The sequence below is a fragment of the Euprymna scolopes genome, chromosome 28 (genome assembly GCF_053919585.1).
Source record: "Euprymna scolopes isolate OS-2025 chromosome 28, ASM5391958v1, whole genome shotgun sequence".
Taxonomy (NCBI): Eukaryota; Metazoa; Mollusca; class Cephalopoda; order Sepiida; family Sepiolidae; genus Euprymna; species Euprymna scolopes.
This window is the reverse complement of record NC_136509.1, coordinates 27,648,055-27,673,784: the sequence shown is the minus strand read 5'-3', so window position 1 is coordinate 27,673,784 and position 25,730 is coordinate 27,648,055. Positions and strand designations below refer to the sequence as shown.

At 31.7% G+C, this 25,730-nt stretch overlaps 1 protein-coding gene across 28 annotated transcripts in view; it reads right to left on the bottom strand.

Moving 5' to 3' along the window:
- LOC145249540 (uncharacterized) overlaps positions 1-25,730 on the bottom strand; it is a 917,547-nt gene that overhangs the window by 515,702 nt on the left and 376,115 nt on the right. For 15 of the 28 annotated variants that reach the window (XM_080111167.1, XM_080111174.1, XM_080111165.1 and 12 more), the window contains 3 exons: positions 21,648-21,749; positions 12,966-14,468; positions 5,269-5,301 (listed from right to left, as the gene is read on the bottom strand). In XM_080111167.1, the coding sequence (XP_079967293.1) occupies positions 5,269-5,301; positions 12,966-14,468; positions 21,648-21,749 (1,638 nt within the window). The remainder of the gene's footprint in view (positions 1-5,268; positions 5,302-12,965; positions 14,469-21,647; positions 21,750-25,730) is intronic. The other 13 variants (XM_080111170.1, XM_080111171.1, XM_080111175.1 and 10 more) reach the window with 1 other exon arrangement.

Here is a 25,730-nt window from a genome sequence, read left to right as displayed (position 1 = left end):
TCTCATCAGGCAAGAAGAATTAAAATACAAAAAAATGATGTGAAGCAAAGTTAAAGTGCTTCAAAAGTTAAAGTAAGAACTTTAACTTTGCTTCACGCTAGTCGGGCATATTTTCTCTCCTCAAAATTTGAAAATGGTCTGGAACCTTTTTCATTTTTGTATTTTAATTCTTCTTGCCTGATGAGATCAAATATGATTAAAACTGTTTGCACATCGTAGCAAGATATGACTGTATTTACATAAAGAACAATAAAAAAAAATGTGTATATATATATATATATATATATATATATATATATATTAAGTAATGTGATTGATAATTTAAAATTTGAAAATCAAATTATAATTAAATTAAAAATCCGTTTCATAAGAAGGAACAACAAAAAAATCAAATCCTTCTTATGAAACGGATTTTTAATTTAATTATAATTTGATTTTCAAATTTTAAATTATCAATCACATTACTTAATATTGAATTAGCTCTAGGATATTTACCTATCGAGCTTATTATATATCTAAATTACAACGAGCACTTTCTCTTTCCTGTATTTTAATTAAACTAGTAATTTCACTGTTACATTGAAATACACCAGCTCTTTAGACTATTGTTCTAATCTCCTTTAAATTATATATATATATATATATATATATATATATATATATATATATATATATATATATATATATATGCTAAGGCAATTGATATATGCAGCTTTGTTACCAGATTCCACTTGCATTTTTAAAAGATAGGTCACCCGATGCAAATGGGAGTAATATTTTAAAATTCCATCCGATGATCTGCTGTGTCAAAAGTGAAACTAACCAAAATACGTTTCCTTGACCTTCAGGCCAGGATCAAAGTGTAGCAGCTGTCTACAGATGGTACAATATTATCACGGGGTTTCATGTCAGACATCCATACATGGGATTTCGAGATAGACCTCCATAAGCAGATATATTTGAAATTACGTTGACTAAAATGCTTAGACGAGTACATTTCGTTTTGAACAAAGGTGGTATTATAATATTGTGGAGGTTGGCATTCGCTTCAGATGTCCACAGAATCGAAATATGTCATAAATTCCTTTTAATCATAGCAACAATATACAAAAGATGATGGATACAACTGCAAAATTTCCCCGAATCACGCTAGTGTGTGTGTGTGTGTGTGTGTGTGCCCCACAACATCACAAAGAATATTGACAAAAGGCCACAATACATTTTGTTGAGGCACTATAGTGCTCAAATTAAAGTTTTGAATAGCAAGGTGCTTTCCTTGGTAATGGAGTTAGAGATGGCTTCATGGCCAGGTTTGAATTTCCCCGATTGGCTGTAATCGTAACTTCCTACACTGATGATTCCCGAAAGGATGAAACACTAGTGTCTGTAGGTATTAAAAATATATATCTTTCTGAGTTTATATATAAAAAAAAATATATATATTTTTTTTTTTTAAGGTATACATCCTTTACAATATTTAAATTGTTTCAAATAACAAGCCAAATGAAGTTATGTTTTCCGGTTTTAGAGCATATAATTTTTCTTATTTATAAATGATAATTTTTCGGTGCTAATGCACTTATTGATCCGCGCTATTTATAAAATAGCAATTTCAAGTTTAATTAAAGTTTTATGATATCTGTTTTTATTAAATTGTAAGGTTAAAGTATAGATTAGGTACAAAACACCCTCCCCTCCCCATGTTAAGAATGGCTTTCTAAATAATAACGTTATTATTTCAGCACGGATCAATAAGTGCACTAGTACCAATTTTTCTTATTTATAAATGATAATGGTTTCTGAAACCAAAAATCATATCTTTTGTTGAGGGTTGCGAAATACACATAATGCAAAAGAAAAAAATATAGGTATTTACTGAAATAAAAATAATGATTCTGGACATATTCTTTCTTTGAACAATAGGATACAACTACACAGTATATATGCTCTGAAACTGGAAACAATTTCATTGAATTTTTTTTTTTTTTCAAACAATTTGCATGATATTATAAGGGATGTATATCTTAAAATACATATTTTTATATAATCTCAGAAATATATATATATATATATATATATATATATATGAAAAGCAAAACAGAAGAACAACTTTTCCCTGTGTTTATTTTTCAATTCTGTCTTTCATACATTCTATATCCACAACATATATAATTTTATGTATTGAGTTGCACCATTTTTTTTTTTTTTTTACACAGTGATCACCACTTATCAAGGCCCGGAAGCCACTCAGGGATAAGGATTATTGCAAGTATATTACGTTAGTGTGGAGATTTGATGAAGTGTTTACTTAAGGGGGCGGTTCATTAGGAATTTGTTAACATTGGACTTTAAGACATCCAAGTTGTAGTCTGGTGGGAAGCAGGCAGACGGAACAGAGTTCCACAGGCGTGCAGTTCTAAGAAAGAAGCTTTGTTCATGGAATCCGCGTTTACTTCAATAGTGCTCATTATGTGAGTATAGCTAGGTAGTAAGAAAATATATATTACAATTTAGTTAAATTGTCATACATAGTTTTATAATCTACTAAGATATATATATATATATATATATATATATATATATATATATATATATGGTGATTGTCACTTCTTGACAGAAGAAGACCATCTTTCCCTTGCATTACTGTTGATTACTCATTCATTTTCATGTATTTTTGAAATATCTTTTCTTTTTTTTTTTTAAATATATACACATATATGCACTTATACACACATACTCATATACATGTGGAGATGTGATCAAGATGCATCAATTCCTATTTTCTGTGGAAACGAAGGTGGCTCTTCAGACCAGCCCTGCTCTTACACAGTTTGTTGCAAAGGTCACACTTAAGCTGAGATTGAGGGATGCCAACTGGTGCTGCTCTACTGTGGACGCTCATATGACGCTTCAGGCCTCCACTCGATTTACAGACCACAAAGCAAACAGAACATCTGTGCCCTGCAATGTTTTCCCCATCAAAGAAAGATTGATCTCCATATATATATATATATATATATATTACATACATACACACACACACACATATCTTACTTATAATATTCCGAATTTTATTGTTTATATAATTGAGAATTCGGTAATCGTTCTTATACCAATAAATTTTAAGTCAGTATATGATGACTTAATTTGTAAGCTTCAAAATTATCAGTTTTTGTAATCGAGCAAATGATATAAGGTTTGAAATTGTCCAAATGGTCGCGAAACATTTGTAATGAACAATGAAAATACACTATTTGTTACTATCAATCCAACCTTTGCTGTTTGATTTTGTGAAAACTATATATATATATATATATGTACACTAGACTACTCATGACCCGTTGGGTCAGTATGTTATTTTAGCTATGGAATTCATGTATGAGCGGGACACTTGTGACGTAAAGAAAATAGGTTTTTTTTTACATAACAGAAACATTTCTATGAAAGTATATTAAAATGAAAAAAAAAAAAAGATAGATAGATTTCTATGAGTCATTCTGTTTATTATAATTGATTATTTTTGAAAAAAAATTACAGTTGCTGAATTATAAGTGGTTAGCCATACTTATAAGTAAATGTGCACTGAACAGATATCATAATACTTATTATAGTTAAATTCAAATTTTGATATATCTGCTTTTTTTTTTTTTTTTTTTTTTTTTACATCGTCTATTTCTGCATTACATTTATTTTAAACCCCACTCTTCCCGTGTTAAATAATAATTTCGAAATAATAACGTTAATATTTCAACGTCCAAATTGTTCTTTTTTTTTTTTTCGCGTTTAAATTATCCAAATAAACAATTTTTAATACTGTCTGCTTATTTATTTTTTTACATCGTTCATTTCTGTGTTACGTTGAAGTTATTTTAGACCCCATTCTTCCCATGTTAAATAATAATTTCAAAATAATAACGTTAATATTTTAGTGTGCAGGTCATGCGCGCATGCGCAACCAGATGTCGTAAACCGGAAAGTGGGTTACATACATCGTTACAAGGTCATTTGAGTTTTATAATTATATAGATATATAGTTCTGTGGAAATATACTTTATTTCCTTATATATACCAATCCTTATTTAAGAAGCTCAATGTAATCACAGACCAATATAATGAATGAATGACAAACGTCTATATTCCAAAGTTCATGATGTTGACCATCTTACAATTTATTACTTTAATTCAGCTGACATTGTCAAGAATTGCAAATGTCAACTGAATTAATAAATTTTAAGATGGTTAACATCATGAACTTTGGAATATAGACTTTTGTCATTCATTCATTATATATATATATATATTTTTTTATTTTATTTATATAGACAAATATTACATAGTTGCTACTCTGAACATGCTAATGTTTTGGACAATAGGTTGGCAAGAACCAAAAGTCATCATCAGATGATATAATGAAGCTTATGTGCCACTGAAGGCATCTGGTTCTCAAATGGAAAAAATTAAATATGTTTTTATTTATTTATAAAAATCAAGTGTTAAAACGCTAAATTTAAACAAGAGGGGTGGTAGATTAAGTGACATTTTAGACTCAAAACAGAAGGCGATAGGGGGGAAATAGAATGCCAAGACTTAACAGGATAAATGAGAGGAATAAAAAGGGAAAGGAAAAGAAAAAAGAAACAGAGACGAAAGAAGGACGAAGGGGTCAGCATGATTACATTATTATAAGGAATATTTTGTTATTTTACAACCTTAAGTATTGAGCACTTTTATCCTGTTTTTTACCATCTCTACCTCTGAATATATAAGTCAATATTTAATTTAGTGAAGTTATATCTAACGGATGTAATTCTTGACTTTTAATGATGATCTCTCAACTGGCATGGCTGGTATTAAATATTAGGTAAATTTAAAAAGATTGGAAAATATAGGGCAGGATAAGTTAAGGCAGTGGTTCCCAAACGGAATGGTGCAAAAGGATGGCCAGAAGATTCAAAGATAATCACAGATTTTAAAACACTTTAAAAAACTTGTAGCTGTGTTGTTTTATCTTTTATGGATGTCAATCGATAATATTATGAAATAGTTGTATTCTTCGATATGAATATAGACAGTTGCATTTTTTTCTTATTGTTTTTATTTTTAATTAACAAAAACTTTTGTACTTCGACTACAATTTTTATTCTGAAAATCACGCCCAGAAGAAAAGTTTGGAAACCACCAAGGTAAGGGCTTAAGATATAGATGTTTTTGTTTTTTTTTAATAGAGAAAAGAAGCGGTTATTATTTTGGAGATAACAAAATACAAACCAAGTGCCGCATCTTTCTTCGGATAACCAGAAGCTGTCAAAGCAACAAAATACTTTCAAATAAATTTTTTTTTTTTTACATTAATGGAAAAAAAAAAAATGAAGTAAAATTTCGATGTGTATCACGATTAGCCAAACTTTCACAACGATATTACAGTATACATGAACATAATAATTTTGACCCCCAGAGTCTGTATGAACATTCATTAGCCCAGCTTTTAACCTATTTTGATTTGGTTATCAAGCTGTGCGTTTTTAATGTTTAATAGGGAAGATGCTGGTCTTGCATTTGTATTAGCATTGGCCCAAATTAAATCAGACTCCTATCATCATGAACTTAAACAAACTGGTTATATTCAAAGAATACTTAACAGCTCAATGTTTTTTTATTTATTTATTTTTTTGTACAAGTTTACAGTGAATACTGATTACATTATTGTAAGTACAAAAATTCGCATTCACAGTTAATACTGTTTGATCCAAAATTATTGTTCATAGTCAATACTGATTCCATTAGTTTAGGTCTGAAATTCACATTCACAGTCAATACTGGTGGTATTATTTCAAGCCCAAAATTGAGATTAGTCAATACTGAGTGCATTATTTTATGCCCCAAAACTCATCTGTATAGGGTGTAATAAGATGGATTTTATGAAACATTTAAAAACATAAACCTCATAATCTAAGACGAGAACTACTCGTCTATACATGGATTCTGTTTAGCAAGCATAAATTAAATGTTTTTCACATATCCTCATAAGCATCAGTGTTTATATTTCATGTTTTTTTTTTTTTATTTGGAGTTAAAACCTAGTCTGTCTAAACTACAGCCCCTTCCATTCGTTTCAAATTCTCCAAACAATTTTCGACTCCACCCTAAAAAAAAAAAAAAAAATTCTTAATCTTAAAATTTCATAAAATAGAGGATTATGATGAAGTGGAGACTGATATGAACTGGTGATCTAAGTTTGAATCCTGTTGATTCCACAGCATCACCTTTCATTATAAATGTTGGAAACCTCTACATTGTTCCCTCCAATGAGTAGCAGACTCTAAAACAACTGAGATAACCAATAATAGAATAGAGAGCTGATCAAAAAGTTGTCTCAAACCGAGTCAATATAGAATTACATTTACATTATAAAATACATTTAATTGAGCCATTTATGCACTGATAAGGCTGTATAACTAGTGCAAATACACATTAACCGGTTTTCTTCAGAGCAACAAAGTAAAGCAAAATTAATCCTGGCCAGTATTTAGATGGGTAACCATTTCAGAATACTAGGTGCTGTAATCAAATCCCAAACTATTGTATAAATGAATTCTGAGTTTAACTGGTGACAGATTACCATCCTGTTATAAGGGATAGAACCATTCGTTCTGTTAAATAAAAAAACTTTTTTTTTTTATTTTTAGTTAGTTTGTCGAGACAATAATAAGAATTTGTGTTTTGGGGGATAGGGGAGGGGCGTGGTCATAAAGTCATACATTTTCAAAACAGTTTTAGTGCATAAAACTCTGAAAAATACATATGCACTGAATAGCAAGATGATAAAAGAGATCCCCAAGTGTGCAGTGAACATAACCCAATTTTGGAGGACGTTACTAAGATTTTCTAAAAGTTAGCTCTACTAAGAATCAACTTAATATCGTGCACTTTCTGAATGGATAACTACCAATTTATTACCTAATAATAAGCCTTAAAAAATAAATAAATAAATAAACAACACACACACACAAATATATTAAGAGAAATTTTGGTTCCATTTTTATTGATTTTCAAATGTGGAAACAACTGCAGAATCAGAATTTCTATGGTTGTTGAAGCTACAAATTGAATTGGAGTCCCTTCGGCCAAACACATTGTGAATAAAACAGAGACTTATTGTTCTACCCCACCCTTATACAGAAAATCAGGTTCTTCTTGATAATAATCCCACCATGAAAGAAAAAATTTTTTTTTTGTTAACTAGTTAATGCGCCCAGTTCATTACTTACATAAATAGCTTAGATATAAAGTTATAGTCAGACCCAAATAGCAATCTGCCCAACATACTGATATTTGATTCAAACTAGTGTAAAGTATGTTATTAGCATAAATATTTTATTTTGCTTCAGTTCTTTTCTGAAAATATTTATCTCAGCTAAGAAAACTTTTAGAGTGGATTATTTTTTTTAATTAAAAATTATTCTAAAACATTAAAGATAGACAACTTTTTCATTCATTATAAGAATTTATTTCCAAGAGTATAATTGTATATCACAAGGTTTTTGTTTGACACTCATGCTTGCATAGAAAATACCATTAAATAAATGATTATTTTAGTTCACATGGCTGGAAATAAACAACAAAATAGCCACTAAGTGCACAAGTCTCATTTTTCATTTGTTGTTATTTTTTTTATTCTTGCTTGTGCCCAGTCCAGTGGACTAAACTGTTTATATAATCGTATTATCAATGTGAAAATGAGTGTAATTTTTCTTATTACCCATTATACACATATATTAGCACACATACATGCATATAATATACAGAGGCACACAAATATACTTACATAAATACAATTTCCTTGGACACACACACGCAATGTTACATATTTCAGAGACGTACCATGGCGTTTCACCTTTTACCATTTAGAAGGGTGGTCAAAATTTATTAAAATCATCAAAAACTCATAAAATGAAAAATCGATTTCATTTAATTTTCTGATGATTGGAATAGATTTTTAAACAACTTTTCAAATGGTAAAAGGTCAATCTAACTTAATGAAACCATGATACATCTTTTAAATATGTAACAGTTTTTAAATAAATAACCTGTATTTTAGCTCTTACATTTGTGATCAAGCAATTTGAGTTCTTTCCAACACATTCTGTCACCCTATGAATCATTTTATTTGAAAAATATACTGATAATTCAATAGACATACCTTTAATATTCAATAATGTAGAGATTAACAAAAAAAAAATTGAGTTTGATTAGTTCTATTTTTGCAAAGAAAAAGGTTTCAATATTTAATTTTTATTTATTAAAAAAAATAAATAAATAAAATTTTTTTTTTAATATGCTTTGTAATCTGTTCTAGGCAAGAAACATATATGCTAACTAGGTGTTGACCCAAGAAATGTTTATCCGCATTTTGAAGTTCTTTATTTTTTCATCTTTTTAACATATATACACATGCGTAATACTTTTTCTCAAGATATAAATATAGTCAGAAGTCAGAACAAACAATGAATAAGTAATTCTTTCTCACACCCGAGGCTATTCTCTATCTCTACAAATCTACTATCACGCCATGTATGGAGTACTGCTGTCATGTTTGCGCTGGTGAAAGTGTGTCCCATTTAAAGGTTCTTGATAAGTTGCAGAAACATATCTGTAATTAGATTGGCCCCACGCTTTTTTCTCCACTGCAAGCGTTCTTTCAGATGTGATGTAGCTAGTCTCAGTCTTTTCTATAAATACTATTACAGCGTGTGTTCTAAAAGTTGTTTGCTTCCTTTGTTCCAGCTCGTTTGACTTGTTGATCTAGTGGTCTCCAATTCATTATTTTGATACCTCATTATAGCACAGCTTCCCATTCCAGTAGCTTCTTACCAAGGTCTGCAAGGTTGCGGAACTCTCTTCCTGTCAAACCATAAGTATCCTTTGCGTAGACACATATTATTGTTTATTATTTCTCCAGTCACCTATCGATTCAATGCGGAACACAAATCCTCTTGCTGCTGCTAATTGATCATCAATTTGGTGTCACTCTTCCCCCTCCACCACTTGTGCTGAAACTTCATATCGTCTCTGAAACGATCGTACACAATTTTAGGTTGTTATCGTTTTGATTTCTTTGAACATATGTAAATGATCTTATAATAGTTTATCAATTTCATTTAACTCACTTCCTACCTCTCTTCTTGGATATAGCACTGTCGTAAATGATCTCACTTGCTGCTTGTTTAGCATTATGCAAAGCTCATTGTTTGCAAATAAACAAGCAAACCGAGCACTTTAAAACTAGCAGTCCAAATGTTAATATAAGTAGAATTTGAAGATATTGTTTGCGGGCACCAATCCCATGGGCCAGAGGATAGAACTGCCTGTGATCAACTAGACAGTTGTAAGTTTGATCCTTGGCTTGAAATGGGTGCTAGTCTAGCTGCCCTGAAGAGCTGTGATACAGCAAAACAGTATGTAGACGACTGTATATTAGTGATGAGACGACTCCAATGTTTTTCTTAATTTTGATACAATTAGCAATGCCGTACTAAATTTTTAATTCCGATTCTTTATAAATTTCTAAATATTTAACTATAGAGTTGTTATTTTTTCCCCCGATTACTATAAAAACGCATGTTAAATATGCAGATATTTTCTCAAGCGTAAAAAAACACTTCACACATATATATATATATATGTTGTAATGTAAATTTATAAATTAATAATATAAAAAAAAAATAACTAAATTCCATACCATTTTGTAAATCACACTTTTAAAGCATTGTACATTTATTTTAGCCACGTTCTTAACACGTTAAAACGTATTTTTTTTTTTTTTACAGACGCTTCACTATTTAAAGTAATTTAAATGTCATTTGAACTGAAGCACATAAAAGCATTTTAAACGAAACAGTAATAAAAAACTGCCTGAAGACAACTGAATAAAATCAGTTGTAATTACTTGCAAAAAAATAAATAAATAAAATAAAATAAAAAACAGATACCCGTAAATAACTATGGAACTTCCTTACACAAATTCGACCTAGACAAAAGAACGACTATTCAAAAAATAGAAAAATTACAAAAAAAAAAAAAAAAAAAAAGATCATTAAGCAAAAACACTCCATACTATTTAACAATATATGCCTGAATGAAAACATGCTGCCTAAATACAAATATATATATTAGTTTTACTGGTAGTTTAAAATCAATAAATTATTTATTATTTTATCATTAGTACCAGCAGTAAAAGATTTTGCTTGCATCAAAATCAAATAAAAAAAAAAAAAACAAAAGAATCGGGTTTTGGTGTGAGAAAATCGGCAGAATTTTTTCCAATTTCAATATCCTCAAAAGTTTTGATTTTTCCGATTTTGATTACTCGACCCAACACTAATACATATTTGTAAACACATTTCTAAATTTGAGATGTGGGATAAACAGACCATTGCGAGGAGCAGTTTCTTGAAGTCGGATATCTATTTGTCCTTATGCACTACTGACCCCAGGTTTCCAAACTTCAATCTACATAATCTTTATTGCGCATTAATTAGTTCAGCTTTAACACTAGCATTTGTAAACTGATTCCATCGGTTAAAGAACAATCTAACAAATATAATGGGAGGGGGACCATTTCATATTGAAGATGTACAGAAAACCGAACTCCCTCCTAAAAATTGAACAGAAAAAAAAAATCATTGCGTTTCTTTTTTATGAACTCATAATTTAAAATTTTGGTTCTTAATCGATAGCATTCTGAAAATTGAAAGAAACAAAGACTGGATAAATATTTTAGAGATGGGGGAGGGGACATAATTTGCTTATATCTTCCCATCTTTTATATAAAGAACCTACTGAAAACTAATTAAGAGAATATAAGTTTTTAAACCTATTTCTACTACACACACACACATATATCTCCATCCACACACACACACTCACATACAAGATAGATTTTTAATTATCAAATACTGATATTATTTAAAGCTGTCGCAAACAAAATCTCACCTTAAGTCATTCACTAAGGTGAGTTTTTTTTTTGTTTTCTGGAAGAGAACGGGGAGGGCATGGCATAATGTCTGTGATGAATACACTCCTGGATTACTTTCCTATAAAATAACAGGTTCTTGTCCAGAATTCAACTTAATTTAAAAAAAAATATATATACAGAACAATCTTTAATTTACATACTTGTTACAAAACGAAAATGCCATATTCCAAAAATCACGAATTAATCGAGTAGTTTACTTTTTTACTCAGAAAATCAAATTTTATGAGGAAGTAAGAATGGTGTGTCTCACTCTGCCATAATTAATAAAGGAGACAACTCAATTCGAACTATCGAGGCAGAAATAGAGATAAAAATCAGCCTTGTAAAAATTGTAAAAATAAAATGATTTTCTGTATATATATATAAAAAAGTACTTGGTCAATTTATATGATTTTTGGAATATGACATTTTCGTTATGTGATGGGTGTGTACATCATAGAGTGACAAAATTACAAGTGCGGACTTTCTTTTTGCTGCCTGTGTATATATTTGAAGGGGTGGGGTTAATCTATGCTAATTAATATTTGTACAATTCATTGTTCCAAAAAACAATACAACATACAAAAGTTTTGACTTTATATGTAAACTAGCAATCCTATACTTTTAAAAAGAAATTTAGATTTATAGAAGGCAGAAAGATGTAACCTATAAACTCAAACTGAAGCAACTTAAGATAAAAAGGTGGAACCAGCTATGCAGTTGCACTTTTTATTGATCCAATTCATGTATATGTTTAACTATTAGTGATGGGACGATTCCAAAATTTTCCCAAATTCCGATACAATTACAGATTCAGTTTTAAAGTCCTGATTCCGATTCTTTTAAAATCTCTAAATATTTAACTTTAAAGGTTTCTTTTTTTTTTTTTTTTTTTTTTTTTTGGATTATCGTAAAACCCATGATAATATATATTTTAACAAAAACAAAAATGGACTTACGAAATATGATCTATAAATTTTAACAGTATAAAATCAATAACTGTTTATCATTTCATCATCAATACCAGCAATAGAAAATTAAGCCTTAAACGAAAACGAAAATAATCTTTAAAAATAAAAGAATTGATTTTTGACATGAGAAAACAGGCACAAATTTTTCGATTTCAATACTGATTCTAATCCCAAACTTTTCTGATTTTTCTAATTCCGAATTCTGATTAATCGTCCCATCACTACTAAATATACATTTGTACATGTTTTTTTTTTATACAGTATTTTATGTGCAAAATGTTCTAACTTTTAATCATACTCTTATTAAGATGCTTATTCCTCTGAGGAGAAAAATATTCTTTTAGAAAAATCCGGGTTTAAAGAAATATTTACACTTAGCTGAACATATTGAGAAAATAAATTAATATGTTCATTCAAAATATTTTTTTGTTTTGGTTCTATATATATATATACACCAACTTATTACAATATGTCTTAACTTCATAATTTATTCAATTTCCAGTAATATATATGTTAGCGAACGTTCATCTGTTTTCATCAACAAAACCTCTAACTTATTCTTTAACAGAAAATTTATTTTTCTTATTCAACTTTACGGGAAGATTTCTGTTTTTAACACTATTATTATTACACACCCATGTCTTATACTGCTACATTAATGAAACCAATAGAAAAAACTACAAATAACACCTTCATGTATTCTGGGTTTTGATTTACTTTGTACACTGAATTACAACAGGTATGTTTAGACTAATTGCATCTTTCGAACCAACCCCTGTGGAAGTGATTAAAGTGCCTCGAAAACAGATAGTTTCTTTTCCCCACAAGTACATATATCATACAGATTTTTTACTTTTGCCTTTTTTTTTTTAATATAGGTGGAATTCTGTATGAGAACCTGACTTTTTCTTTTTTTTTTTACAGCCAACTAACCAGCTCTGAATTCAATATGAGAGAAAAAAAAATTTGTTTATACTTACGTAGTATCATTGGAGGTCTTCCAATTGATTCCTCGCTTGTCTCTCTTTCTTCAAGTAAAGGATCCAAAATACACATTTCCCCTATGACTGGACCTAAATCCACTTTATCCTTGTTATGTTTAAGCATCACAATCTCATCAAATGCTACACCTGTGACGCCAGTAGAGATTCGACCAGTCAGGGAAGAATTGTCTGCCCCTGTAAAGGGACGGTCACTCATAACAGGCTGCAAAGCATGACCATTGCTCAGTGGTTCTCTCTTTGCAATTTCATCTGAGGAGTCCTCATTCAACAAATGCGCATCTCTGCCAACTGAGTTGTCTCCAAGCTTACCGACACCACCATCAACAACGTCCATGCATTCATTTGCTGGCAGTGGTGAAGGTGGGAGGGGCACCGAAGAGTCCGAGTCAGTACTCTCGTCACTATTCGGACCCTGCTCGAGCAAAACTTTAACGGGTTCATCAAAGACAGTTTCAGAATCAACTTCTTCACTCAATGGGGCTGCTTCAACAGTAGCAGCATCAGCAGCAATGATGGCTCTCTCCTGATTATCCTCAGGAGAAATCTCCAGGCCTACAGGCATTGACATGTCCGAAAGAGTATCGGTAGCTGCAGAATTAGGTATGTCTTCTTTATCAATAGTATCCTCCATAATTGCAGCAGCCGTCTCCCGTGCTGTCACAAAGGAATTTGTATCGGGGTCTGCCAATGAGGGAGATGAAATCGGAACTGACAATAATTCATCCTGCCGAGAATAGTCAATAATTTCATCTTCGGACGCTTCACTGTCCGAATCCCCGAGACCATCTCCCTCGTAACAGCAATCAACCTCCTCGACTTCCGCTTTCTGCTGATTTTCTTTGGAAATCTTTGATTCCTCTTTGGATTCAGATTCAGTGTCGGATTCCTCTCTTAGTTCCGAGACTGCTGGTACTGATTGCTCAGAGTCGTCAACCATTTCCATAAGACCATCAATATCTGGGAGAGCTTTGTCAGGTTTTGGCGTTTCCCCCTCACTTTTCTCTTCCATCTTGTTATCATAGAGTTCCCCTTCAAGGTCTTCCTCAACGATCTCAAGTTTCTCTCCCAATAAATGCAGAGAGTCGTCATCTAATGGTTCCTCAACCATTTCTTCAATCAAATTCTTGTCGGCATCCTCAGACAGAACTTCAGTAATGTCTTCAAGTATAGAAGGGGAGTCTTTGTCAACCACGCACTCGGTAATGGTAGTTTCTATGGCATGGTTGATAACAGTGCTATTGCCATCAGCAGTGCTATCTTCATCGGACACATTCACTTCATGACTATGATGAGGGTGACCATCATCATCATTGTTTATAATGATTATTTCATCTTCAGTACTCTCCTCTATTGGAGAGTCTTTCAGGCTATCTGTTTCTTTTTCATCTGTATCAGGTTCTTTCGCGATGCCGGCATCGTTTTGAGAAATGTCTTCGCCAGGTTTATTTCCTGCAGACAAATTTGTTTCAGTACCATTACCTGATAAAAAAATGAAAAATAAATTTAAAAAAAAATGAAATAAAACAAAATATAAATATCAGTTTATTATATATATATATATATATATATATATATATATATATACACAAACTGTAAAATTACATTAACCATAAAAATCAGTCTACAATGATTTTATATAGATTAGAAATGAAGAAAATAGGGGACTATTGAAGAAGATGAAAACAAAGCATCTAGAAGTAGTGGTAGGGGAAGGAGTAGAAATATATATATATATATATATATATATATATATAATCATCCACATACAGTACTGTTTCGCTGTTTCACAGCTCACCAGTGCGGCTAGACAAGCAACTACCTCAAGCCAGGATCGAAACCCTGACCCAAACGACAGTCAGAGCTTCTAACCGTTGCGCTATATATATATATATATATATATATATATATATATATATATATATACACAAATAAGTAAAGAAAAAAAATTTTTGAGTAGAAGCAAGATGGAGGAAAAGTCCAAACTTTATAGATAGTTCAATATATATTTGATACTGAGAGATATTTATAATCGTACCCCATTTCCAAAAGAGGGGAGAGATATGAGAAATATTTGGAATCAAGTCTTCCCTTTTCAGACCATTTGAAATCATAACAGCAAGTTTTAGTCTCCCCTCCATCAAGGCCAGAGTATTCGGGGAAATATCAGATATTTTGTAATTCATATGCAAATCTAGGAAAACAACTATGATTGAAACATTTTATGGCTGTAAAAAAATGCCAAAAATAGGCTCTGAATCATGGATGATCCCTTTAAGGGCAAATCTCACAATTCAGGTCATTACCTTTCCAACAATGATCAATAGTTGCTGAGATTTGGAACTTATAAAATTGTCAAAAAAGGTGGTGTGTATATATATATATATATATATATATATATATATATATATATATACATACATACATACATACTGGTAGCAAAATTGAACATTGAAATGCTGATATCTTTGGTTCTATGGGGCAAAACTGCATGTAAATTTGCAGGTTTTTTTGAATGGTTGAAATTTTATTAAAATTGGTAAAAATTGAATGGTTGAAATTTTTAAAATTGGTAAAAAATTGAATGGTTGAAATTTTATTAAAATTGGTAAAAAAAGGAATATATTTTTTCAAACCAATAAAATATGCCTACATTTGTATATATAATGTTCTGCAAGCCAGCTTCAGTTTTGTTGCTTCAGTTGTCTCCCCTGTGGCCTTGCCAGGCCACTAATATATGAAGAAGTTATTTTCACATGCGCATGAGAAAGCGGCAGAATTTACAAAATTATTTTACATCATTAAAAATGCCTTAAAACAAAAATGTTTATTTTAAATAGGAAGGAAAAGAAATAAGTTGAAATTTAGGACAGTGAAGAAAGCAAATTCCCTCCATCCTTATTTTGCTTCCATTACACAACTAACAGGAAAGTTTGAGGAAGGGGAGGGGGGATAGTTTTATCCTCCTTCTCTTTTGCATCCATTGTTAGAACAACAATATAAACAGTTTAAACAATAAATGTCTGAAGACAACGATTTGTGAATCATTAACGTTCTAGGGCAAAATTATGAAATTAACCTTTTCAATTGTGTGTGTGTGTGTGTGTGTGTGTGTGTGTGTGTGTGTGTGTGTGTGTGTGTGTGTGTGTGTGTGTGTGTGCGCGCGCGCACACGCGCGTAATGCAGTTTCACAGTATCACTGATTATCAGTAGTGTTTCAATTGATCCCAACCTTGGATACTTTCTATGATTAGCTATACCGTGTAACTACAGTAAAGTGTTAAAGCTAAATACATTGTATTATTTTTCTCGCAATTTTATAAGATATCAAATCGTTTATTTGTTTCTTGTCCTAGACATGCATCAGAAGCAAAAATCCATCGTTGAATTCCTAGCAAAGGTGCATTAAGAATGATGGTGACTATGTACTAAAGTAAATTTTGGAGCTGAAAAGGTCACTTGTTTTAATGGTACTACTCCCATCTTAGCTTTTTTGAATAAAAAAAAAAAACTTAAGGAGGCTTTACTTTTACGTGTATATATATATATATATATATATATATATAAAGTAGTAGCATTCCTGTGTGTGTGCATATGTGTACAACTCTCTACAGCCCACACCACTGGACCGATCATGACCAAACCCAGCATGATGACGGTCCTCCACCTAGGGATGGTGCACATCATTTTCCAAGGTCAAAGGTAAAGGTCATTTGGTGCAGCTCTTCATAAACTCCCTCACCTGGGTATGGTGCACACCAAGTTAGGGTTTGCCACGATCCGGGGGATAGCCAACTTCTTTGTGAATTTGAATCAGACCACCCTCCTCCAACCCCTATCTCCTCAACTAATCTTGATGAAATTTGGCATGATATTGGTCCCTAACAGAGGCCAAAATTTATTTTTCAAAATCTCATCCCCAATCACGATTCTTAGGTAGTTAGGTAGGTATATATATAAAGTTATAAAAAATATATGGCGATTAAGCTACACTAAATATTCCGCATTTCATCCACTCTAGGATTCTTCAGGCTTATGCGCATAAGCCTGAAGAATCCTAGAGTGGATGAAACGCGGAATATTCAGTGTAGCTTAAACGCCATATATTTTTTATAACTTACTAATTAGCTCTACCTACGTATTGAGCACTTTTGAAGTAAATACTTAAAGTTTACGCATAAATTTATACTTTCGTATATTAATTTTATGTGATTAAATGAAGTAGTTATATATATATATATATATATATATATATATATATATATATATATATATATACACACACACACACACACACAGGTCATGTCATATGCTACTGGTACCATGTAACCCAGTTCTACCTGCCTCAAGGTCGGGTCACTGGCGACTAAACTGGTTCCCCCACCAGACTTGTTTGGTGAGGAGGGTGGCTAGTCTCTCTGAAGGATTAAAAACAAGACCTTCCAAAGGGCGAATGAACCCTTTTTCGGGGTCAATGGCCAACTAGCACCGTGTGTGTTTGTGTGTATGTATGTGTGCGTTGGGGTGGAGAGGGCTCCCGTAAGCTGTGGTGAAGGCAACCTTTCTAGGAGAAGCAAATATCTCTAATTTAAAAAAACCATAAAGCGGGAGACCAGTACCCACATTAAGCTGGTCTGCAGTTTAACTTGTTGCTGGCTATGTTGCTCTTGCTTGTTGCTGGAGCTCAATATTTTGAACAGAGAGAGAGACTTAGCTGTCGTAAAAAGCTAAGACTCTGTAACATCATCTGTGTATAGATACTCCCTCAGGCATTTGTCTATTAAAATGGTCTTGTGGCGATGGAAGTCATTTTTGGGCTCATGGATTTTAAGTGTTTGAGGGAGTGCCAGTCGTCTGACAAGATGTTGCAATCAATCATATACACACGCACACACAAATCTCCCCATTTTTCCCCCCACCACGTCATATTTCCATCTCATATTGTTTTTCTTCTTAATCGTTATTCACCTCGATTTTAGTTCTGGTGAGCAAGGTGTGAAACCGGTCAGCTAGCTTTTCATATTTTATTTTTTTATTTCATCATGAATAAAATTAGTCTGTACATAGTTATCATATATATATTACTCTCATTCTCCTCGAACCAGGTAGATTGCTACTTCAATCTAAGGGACTACATTAGAGATCATGTTTACAAGCGTACTATGTAGGGAGTTGAGCGGCGAGATATCTGTATGTATTATATATAAATATCTGTACGTTAATATAATCAAGGAGGAATTCTAAAATCTAGCAATTCGAGGAAAGAAACTATTAGAGTAGAAGGCTTTCCAGCATCTAGATATCTCAACAGTGAAGGGGTGGGATTTTGTAGTTTGTTTTAGTATTTACTTCAACAGTGCCTAATACATGAATAGAGCTTAGTAGCAGTAGAAATAAATACTCTTGGAAACACAGAAATCAATATTTTAATCAGGCAATTATAACTGAATCTCTTCCATCTTGTCCTGATCAATTTTTATTAAAAAAAAAAAAAAAAAAAAAAACGCTTCAAGGTCATTGATTTGTTTTGCTTGCATTATTTTTTGTTCCTTTCTTTCTGTTTATCAAGTTGAAATTTAAGTGAGTCATTATTTTTGCATAGGGAATCCGAATAAAACAAATCGCAGATTGTGAAAGGCACAGGGAATATATGACTGCTGAAGCTTCCACACAGATCAACACAAATGCACACCCGTTGGCCCACTGGACAAGTTTGGCATAAGGTCACAAAGATAAGGAAGGAAAAAGATTTTGCAAGGTTAATCTTTTAATTCCTTGGAATTTTACAAATGATTGCTTATAAACAAGGACAAGTTTTTTTTTGGGGGGGGGGGGGATTTTCTGGACAGTTTGCATAAAATGCTAGAAGGTTCCAAACGAAAGTTTTGTGATTTTTTTTTTTTTTTTTTTGCAAACGCTAGCCAATTTTTTCAATGAAAAACATATTTTTCGTATTACAAAGATAATTAAAGGCAAAATTAATTGAAAAATGGAAAAAATATTTTTCTTTTTGTTACGAAGGAAATACTATTGGACAATTTTACAAAGCTTTAAGAAAATTAAAATTACCCCCCCCCAAAAAAAAAACATTGTAAAGTAAGTTTCATGAATAAATATTTATTGAATAATAAACAATTGATAGCAAACAAGAAATTTAAAAATAATTTTTATTGACATTTTTTTGTTCAAATCAAGACAGATATTTATTATTTTTTTTTTAATAGTAAATTAATTATAACAAATGTTTTCTTCAATGACGTTTGCTGCTACAATTTCATTAATTCAGTGTTTCGGTACCATTCAGCGTTTTATGTATAGTGCCGAAAATTGGAAGAGAAGCTGCCAATACCTTTAATATCTTTCCATTACGCCATTTTGAATTTTCGGATTTTAATCATGTCAAATCACACTTTATTTATTTTGATGGATTGATTGTTGCTATTTCTTCTGATGAGTTAAGGGCATAATAGATTCACTGATTGATATAATAGTTAAGTGATTGATTTTGCGCTACGAAACAGATACTGTCAAGAATTGTAAATGTTAATTAAATTAAAGGAATAAATAAGAGATAGTCAGCATCATGAATTTTGGAATATAGTTTTTTTTATCATTTATTCACTATATATATATATATATATATATATATATATATATATATATATATATATATATATTAGTAGGATTCATGTGTATGTGTCTACAACTCTCCTACAACCCACACCATTGGACTGATCATGACCAAACCTGGCATAATAATGGTCCCCTACCTAGAGATGGTGCACACCATTTTTCAGGGTAATGGTCAAAATCATAACCTATGCATATATACTCTCTTACAGCCCACACCACTGAACCAAACCCGATATGATCATGGTCTCTGACCTAGGGATGGTGCACACCATTTTTCAAAGTCAAAGGTTAAGGTCGAGACTTTGCTAGTAATACAATATGGACTATTTGGTTGGTTGTTTTGTCATATCAACAATTTTTGGATGATTTAATGTCAAATCCAGTAATTTTGGAAAATGTTTTTATGGCTCAAGTATTTACATCTTCAAATGCTTATTTATAGAGTTTAGTTTGATTGTTTTGTAGAGGAAAATTGTTTTTATTTTTCATTTTGCAGAACATGATTGAGTTTTGCAAAAGGAAAGAAAATAACATCAATGTTTAGTGCCTTTTTAGTTCAGGAAGGCCTGATCTGGTAGCACCATAATATTAATAAAAACAATTCTTATGCTTTATCCTTAAAATGGCAAGTGTAAAAATTATCGAACTCAATTGGATTATAAGTAAAAAAAGAAAAGAATAGTTATTTAAGTTAAGTTACTGTTGGAGGTTAATAGAAGAAAGCAAACACGCATTGTTTTTTTTTTTTTTTTTTCCTAGGCAACGTCAGATGTGCCTGCTTGTAAATTAATGAACGAATAAATAAATGCTGCAAAAAGTCCATTTCCTCTAATTTCCTAAAACATTGAATCTGCGTGTGTGCGTGTATAGAGAGAAAGAGAGAAATTTGATGAAAAGGTTAATGGAACGTCAGGGAATTTGGTCATGTAAAATATAAAAAATAAATAATAATTTCAATCTTCTCTTGAAATATTCCCATTGAGTAAGCAGGTACTTCAATAACTCACAAATAATATTGGCAAAAGATCATGATACATTTTATTGGTACACTGCACTATAGTATTTAGGTTAGTTTTGAGGGGCAAGGTATATATTATACTTATGTTTCATGCTTACGCAATCATCAGTGCAGGAAGTTATAATTACTGCTGATTGTAGTTAGTGTTCTACCTCTCAGCTAATAGGAATTAACATTTAAATCGAAGTGAATTAAGATACTTATGAAACCATATATCTATATATCTATAAAAGGAGAATGTGTGTGTGTGTGTGTGTGCGAGGACAACTCTCAACCTATATACTCAACAAATTTTTGATCTACAGACTTGTAATTTGGTATGTAGGGTATTCAGAAATGTGAACAACTTTTTAATCGGGTTTCAGCTGAAAAAAAAAGGGCTGCTAAAGGATCAAAACTGAAAAATTGGTGTGTGTGGGGGGGGGGTCATCAGATTTTTATGTTTGTCAACTGTTTCATGACTGTGCATGCACAAATCGTTCAAATGACAGATGATCGCTAAAGTATTTTTAAATAATCCCCTAAAAAGTGAGCAAGGGAGTTAATCCATTTTGAACTTTAGGTTTTTCCTTTTTTCATTATGTTTGATTACATTATATATATATATATATATATATATATATATATATATATATATAAAGTGATTTTTTTATAGATATTGTTTATCCCAATCAATTGTTTATTCATTAAAATTAGTTTTTTTATTATTTTAAACTTTAAATCAAGTGCGCTGAAAACTCAGGTCACCCTCAATGAGAGGAAACTTTTTAAAAGTTCACATTGAGTTCCACTTTTAAGTTTCGTATCCCATATTTTCTGGTCTGCACATGCATTCAACACATATCATGCAGTTACAACAAGAGAACAAAAGGTTTTAAATGGGGCAGGTCGTATTTCTTTTTCAGGAGTGACGGGGGGGGGCGTTAGAATGGTGTCAATTGGAAAAAGCTGAATAAATGATGTCAAAAAGAAACAGAGAGTATGGAGAGTGTTTGGAAGAGGAGACTTACCAATTGGTTCCTCTTCAAGGATTTCGTCTCGAGAACTTTCAGGTTTTTCTTGTTTTTGTGTCATCTCAATTTCTATCGTATTTAAGAGATCCATGTCGTTGGCTGAAATTTAAACAAACAAATATCACTATTTTTTTTTTTTTAACTCCAAAGATACTAGATGATTATACCTCCTTATTTGTCCATTCTTTTTTTTTTTCTTATTAAAATAAAAATATAAAAATAAACTTGAAAGTATTTGGAGGATCTAAATTTCAACATTTTTAAAGGCATCCTATTGATTTTTTAAAAAAGAAAACAGTTCCTAACATGGCATGAAGCCATCTATTATATAAATCTCACTTGTCTGTTTAAATGTAAAACTTTCGACAGAGGCGATGGATTTTCACGAGATTGGTATCGTTTTGAAACTTGACCCTTCGGACAACAAATATCAAAAAAATGGCTAAAAACATTAATTTCTTTACACACAACTGGGCATTTTTCTACAGATAGGGGTCGCGTTTTTCGCCAATATTTTCAAAAGTCACCTCCCCTTTTCGATTGACTAACCTTAATTTAAACCTTCACCACTTCTGGTTTGTCACTAGATGCAATGGCAAAGACATAGCATTTTTTTTTACACGTTCTGTTCCTCCTTCGCAGTACGGGTTCAAGCCTGCCTACTACCAATTTTATTTTTTTAAATTTTTTTTATTTTTGCTCAACACACACCTTGAAACACCCGAGCAATGCCGGGTACCCAGGCTAGTTTGATGTAAATAGGCAAGAGGGAAGAAAAAGTGAAAGAACTGGAAGACATAGGAAACAAAAAGGAATAAACTAAGAAAAAAAAAAAAAAATCAATAAAGCGAAGAAAAATGACTAAAATGTGTTTCTTAGTTTTAAGATATCATTTTTATGTTTACTTTTTCTCTTTTTAATTGAACTGTGTTTCACTGCTTTTTCTCTTTTTAATTGAACTGTGTTTCACTGCTTTTTCTCTGTTTAATTGAACTGTGTTTCACTGCTTTTTCTCTGTTTAATTGAACTGTGTTTCACTGCTTTTTCTCTGTTTAATTGAACTGTGTTTCACTGCTTTTTCTCTGTTTAATTGAACTGTGTTTCACTGCTTTTTCTCTTTTTAATTGAACTGTGTTTCACTGCTTTTTCTCTTTTTAATTGAACTGTGTTTCACTGCTTTTTCTCTGTTTAATTGAACTGTGTTTCACTGCTTTTTCTCTGTTTAATTGAACTGTGTTTCACTGCTTTTTCTCTGTTTAATTGAACTGTGTTTCACTGCTTTTTCTGTTTAATTGAACTGTGTTTCACTGCTTTTTCTCTGTTTAATTGAACTGTGTTTCACTGCTTTTTCTCTGTTTAATTGAACTGTGTTTCACTGCTTTTTCTCTTTTTAATTGAACTGTGTTTCACTGCTTTTTCTCTTTTTAATTGAACTGTGTTTCACTGCTTTTTCTCTGTTTAATTGAACTGTGTTTCACTGCTTTTTCTCTTTTTAATTGAACTGTGTTTCACTGCTTTTTCTCTTTTTAATTGAACTGTGTTTCACTGCTTTTTCTCTGTTTAATTGAACTGTGTTTCACTGCTTTTTCTCTGTTTAATTGAACTGTGTTTCACTGCTTTTTCTCTTTTTAATTGAACTGTGTTTCACTGCTTTTTCTCTTTTTAATTGAACTGTGTTTCACTGCTTTTTCTCTTTTTAATTGAACTGTGTTTCACTGCTTTTTCTCTGTTTAATTGAACTGTGTTTCACTGCTTTTTCTCTGTTTAATTGAACTGTGTTTCACTGCTTTTTCTCTGTTTAATTGAACTGTGTTTCACTGCTTTTTCTCTGTTTAATTGAACTGTGTTTCACTGCTTTTTCTCTGCTTAATTGAACTGTGTTTCACTGCTTTTTCTCTGCTTAATTGAACTGTGTTTCACTGCTTTTTCTCTTTTTAATTGAACTGTGTTTCACTGCTTTTTCTCTTTTTAATTGAACTGTGTTTCACTGCTTTTTCTCTGTTTAATTGAACTGTGTTTCACTGCTTTTTCTCTGTTTAATTGAACTGTGTTTCACTGCTTTTTCTCTGTTTAATTGAACTGTGTTTCACTGCTTTTTCTCTGTTTAATTGAACTGTGTTTCACTGCTTTTTCTCTTTTTAATTGAACTGTGTTTCACTGCTTTTTCTCTGCTTAATTGAACTGTGTTTCACTGCTTTTTCTCTTTTTAATTGAACTGTGTTTCACTGCTTTTTCTCTGTTTAATTGAACTGTGTTTCACTGCTTTTTCTCTGTTTAATTGAACTGTGTTTCACTGCTTTTTCTCTTTTTAATTGAACTGTGTTTCACTGCTTTTTCTCTTTTTAATTGAACTGTGTTTCACTGCTTTTTCTCTTTTTAATTGAACTGTGTTTCACTGCTTTTTCTCTGTTTAATTGAACTGTGTTTCACTGCTTTTTCTCTGTTTAATTGAACTGTGTTTCACTGCTTTTTCTCTGTTTAATTGAACTGTGTTTCACTGCTTTTTCTCTGTTTAATTGAACTGTGTTTCACTGCTTTTTCTCTGCTTAATTGAACTGTGTTTCACTGATTTTTCTCTGCTTAATTGAACTGTGTTTCACTGCTTTTTCTCTTTTTAATTGAACTGTGTTTCACTGCTTTTTCTCTTTTTAATTGAACTGTGTTTCACTGCTTTTTCTCTGTTTAATTGAACTGTGTTTCACTGCTTTTTCTCTGTTTAATTGAACTGTGTTTCACTGCTTTTTCTCTGTTTAATTGAACTGTGTTTCACTGCTTTTTCTCTGTTTAATTGAACTGTGTTTCACTGCTTTTTCTCTTTTTAATTGAACTGTGTTTCACTGCTTTTTCTCTGCTTAATTGAACTGTGTTTCACTGCTTTTTCTCTGTTTAATTGAACTGTGTTTCACTGCTTTTTCTCTGTTTAATTGAACTGTGTTTCACTGCTTTTTCTCTTTTTAATTGAACTGTGTTTCACTGCTTTGTCTCTGTTTAATTGAACTGTGTTTCACTGCTTTTTCTCTGTTTAATTGGACTGTGTTTCACTGTAATTATTCAATTATTTTGTTAATGGCATTATTTGCTTGATAAATTTGGGGAAGAAATAAATTTCAGAAAGAAGAGTTACACAAAAAAATCCATGAAAGCAGTGAACTGGAAATTTTTTTTTTTTTTTTTCGATTAAATATGAAATTCAATGAAATCGATTGTAAATTAAAATTTTGGTTTTAACAACACAGACCAATATTTGCTTGCCTTATAAGAAAGATGAAACAGATTCCTTCCTGTAGCTGCAGTAAAAAAACGTTATTGATCACAAAAGATCCAGGGAAGGGAGATGACTTCTAACAACATAGATACCAATTATTGGAATAAGTGTCCCCTGCTATGATACAAGAAGGAATAGAAAGAAAATGAAACAGGAAGGGACATTTTGATGATCCTCAATGGGCCTTGTCAAAAAGAAAATCATTACACTAGTACTCACTGGTACCCCTACCGATTGATGTAGAACTATCAGGGAATGTCTTAATTTTTAGTTTTCCTCGAAAGTCTCAGCCATTGTTGAAATGACTTCTTCCCTGTTTATGTCTCTGGTTTTGTACAGGTCTAGGAGGTCCACCCTCCTAAGCTTTATCTTTTTCCTTTAAGAATTAGTTTATTGTTAATTGCCTAAGACGTCCATACCAGGAATTACAGGGGAGGGGGGGCTCTTCTTTTTGGGCACTGGCTGTTCAAATCCCACTTTCCGACCCTTGTGTCACATCATCCCACCATTGAAGGGAGATTAATAAATACAAAGTCAGCAGGGATGTTCTAGGACTGTTTGGGATCTGAATTTGATGAGAATGGGATAACATACGTGTCTATTTCCATTACTTAATTTCTGCTTGTGGTATGTGGACATCCGAGCAATAGTTGTCATGCCATATCCCCTCCCAAATTATTATCAAATCTTAGATAGTCTCCATCTTCAAATGCCACCCATGGAATTTTAAATAAAGTTCTCGTAATCTTTTCTGCAATCAAACCACGCTTAATACAAAATGACTTGTTCACCAAGTTTCAGTCATGGATATCCAA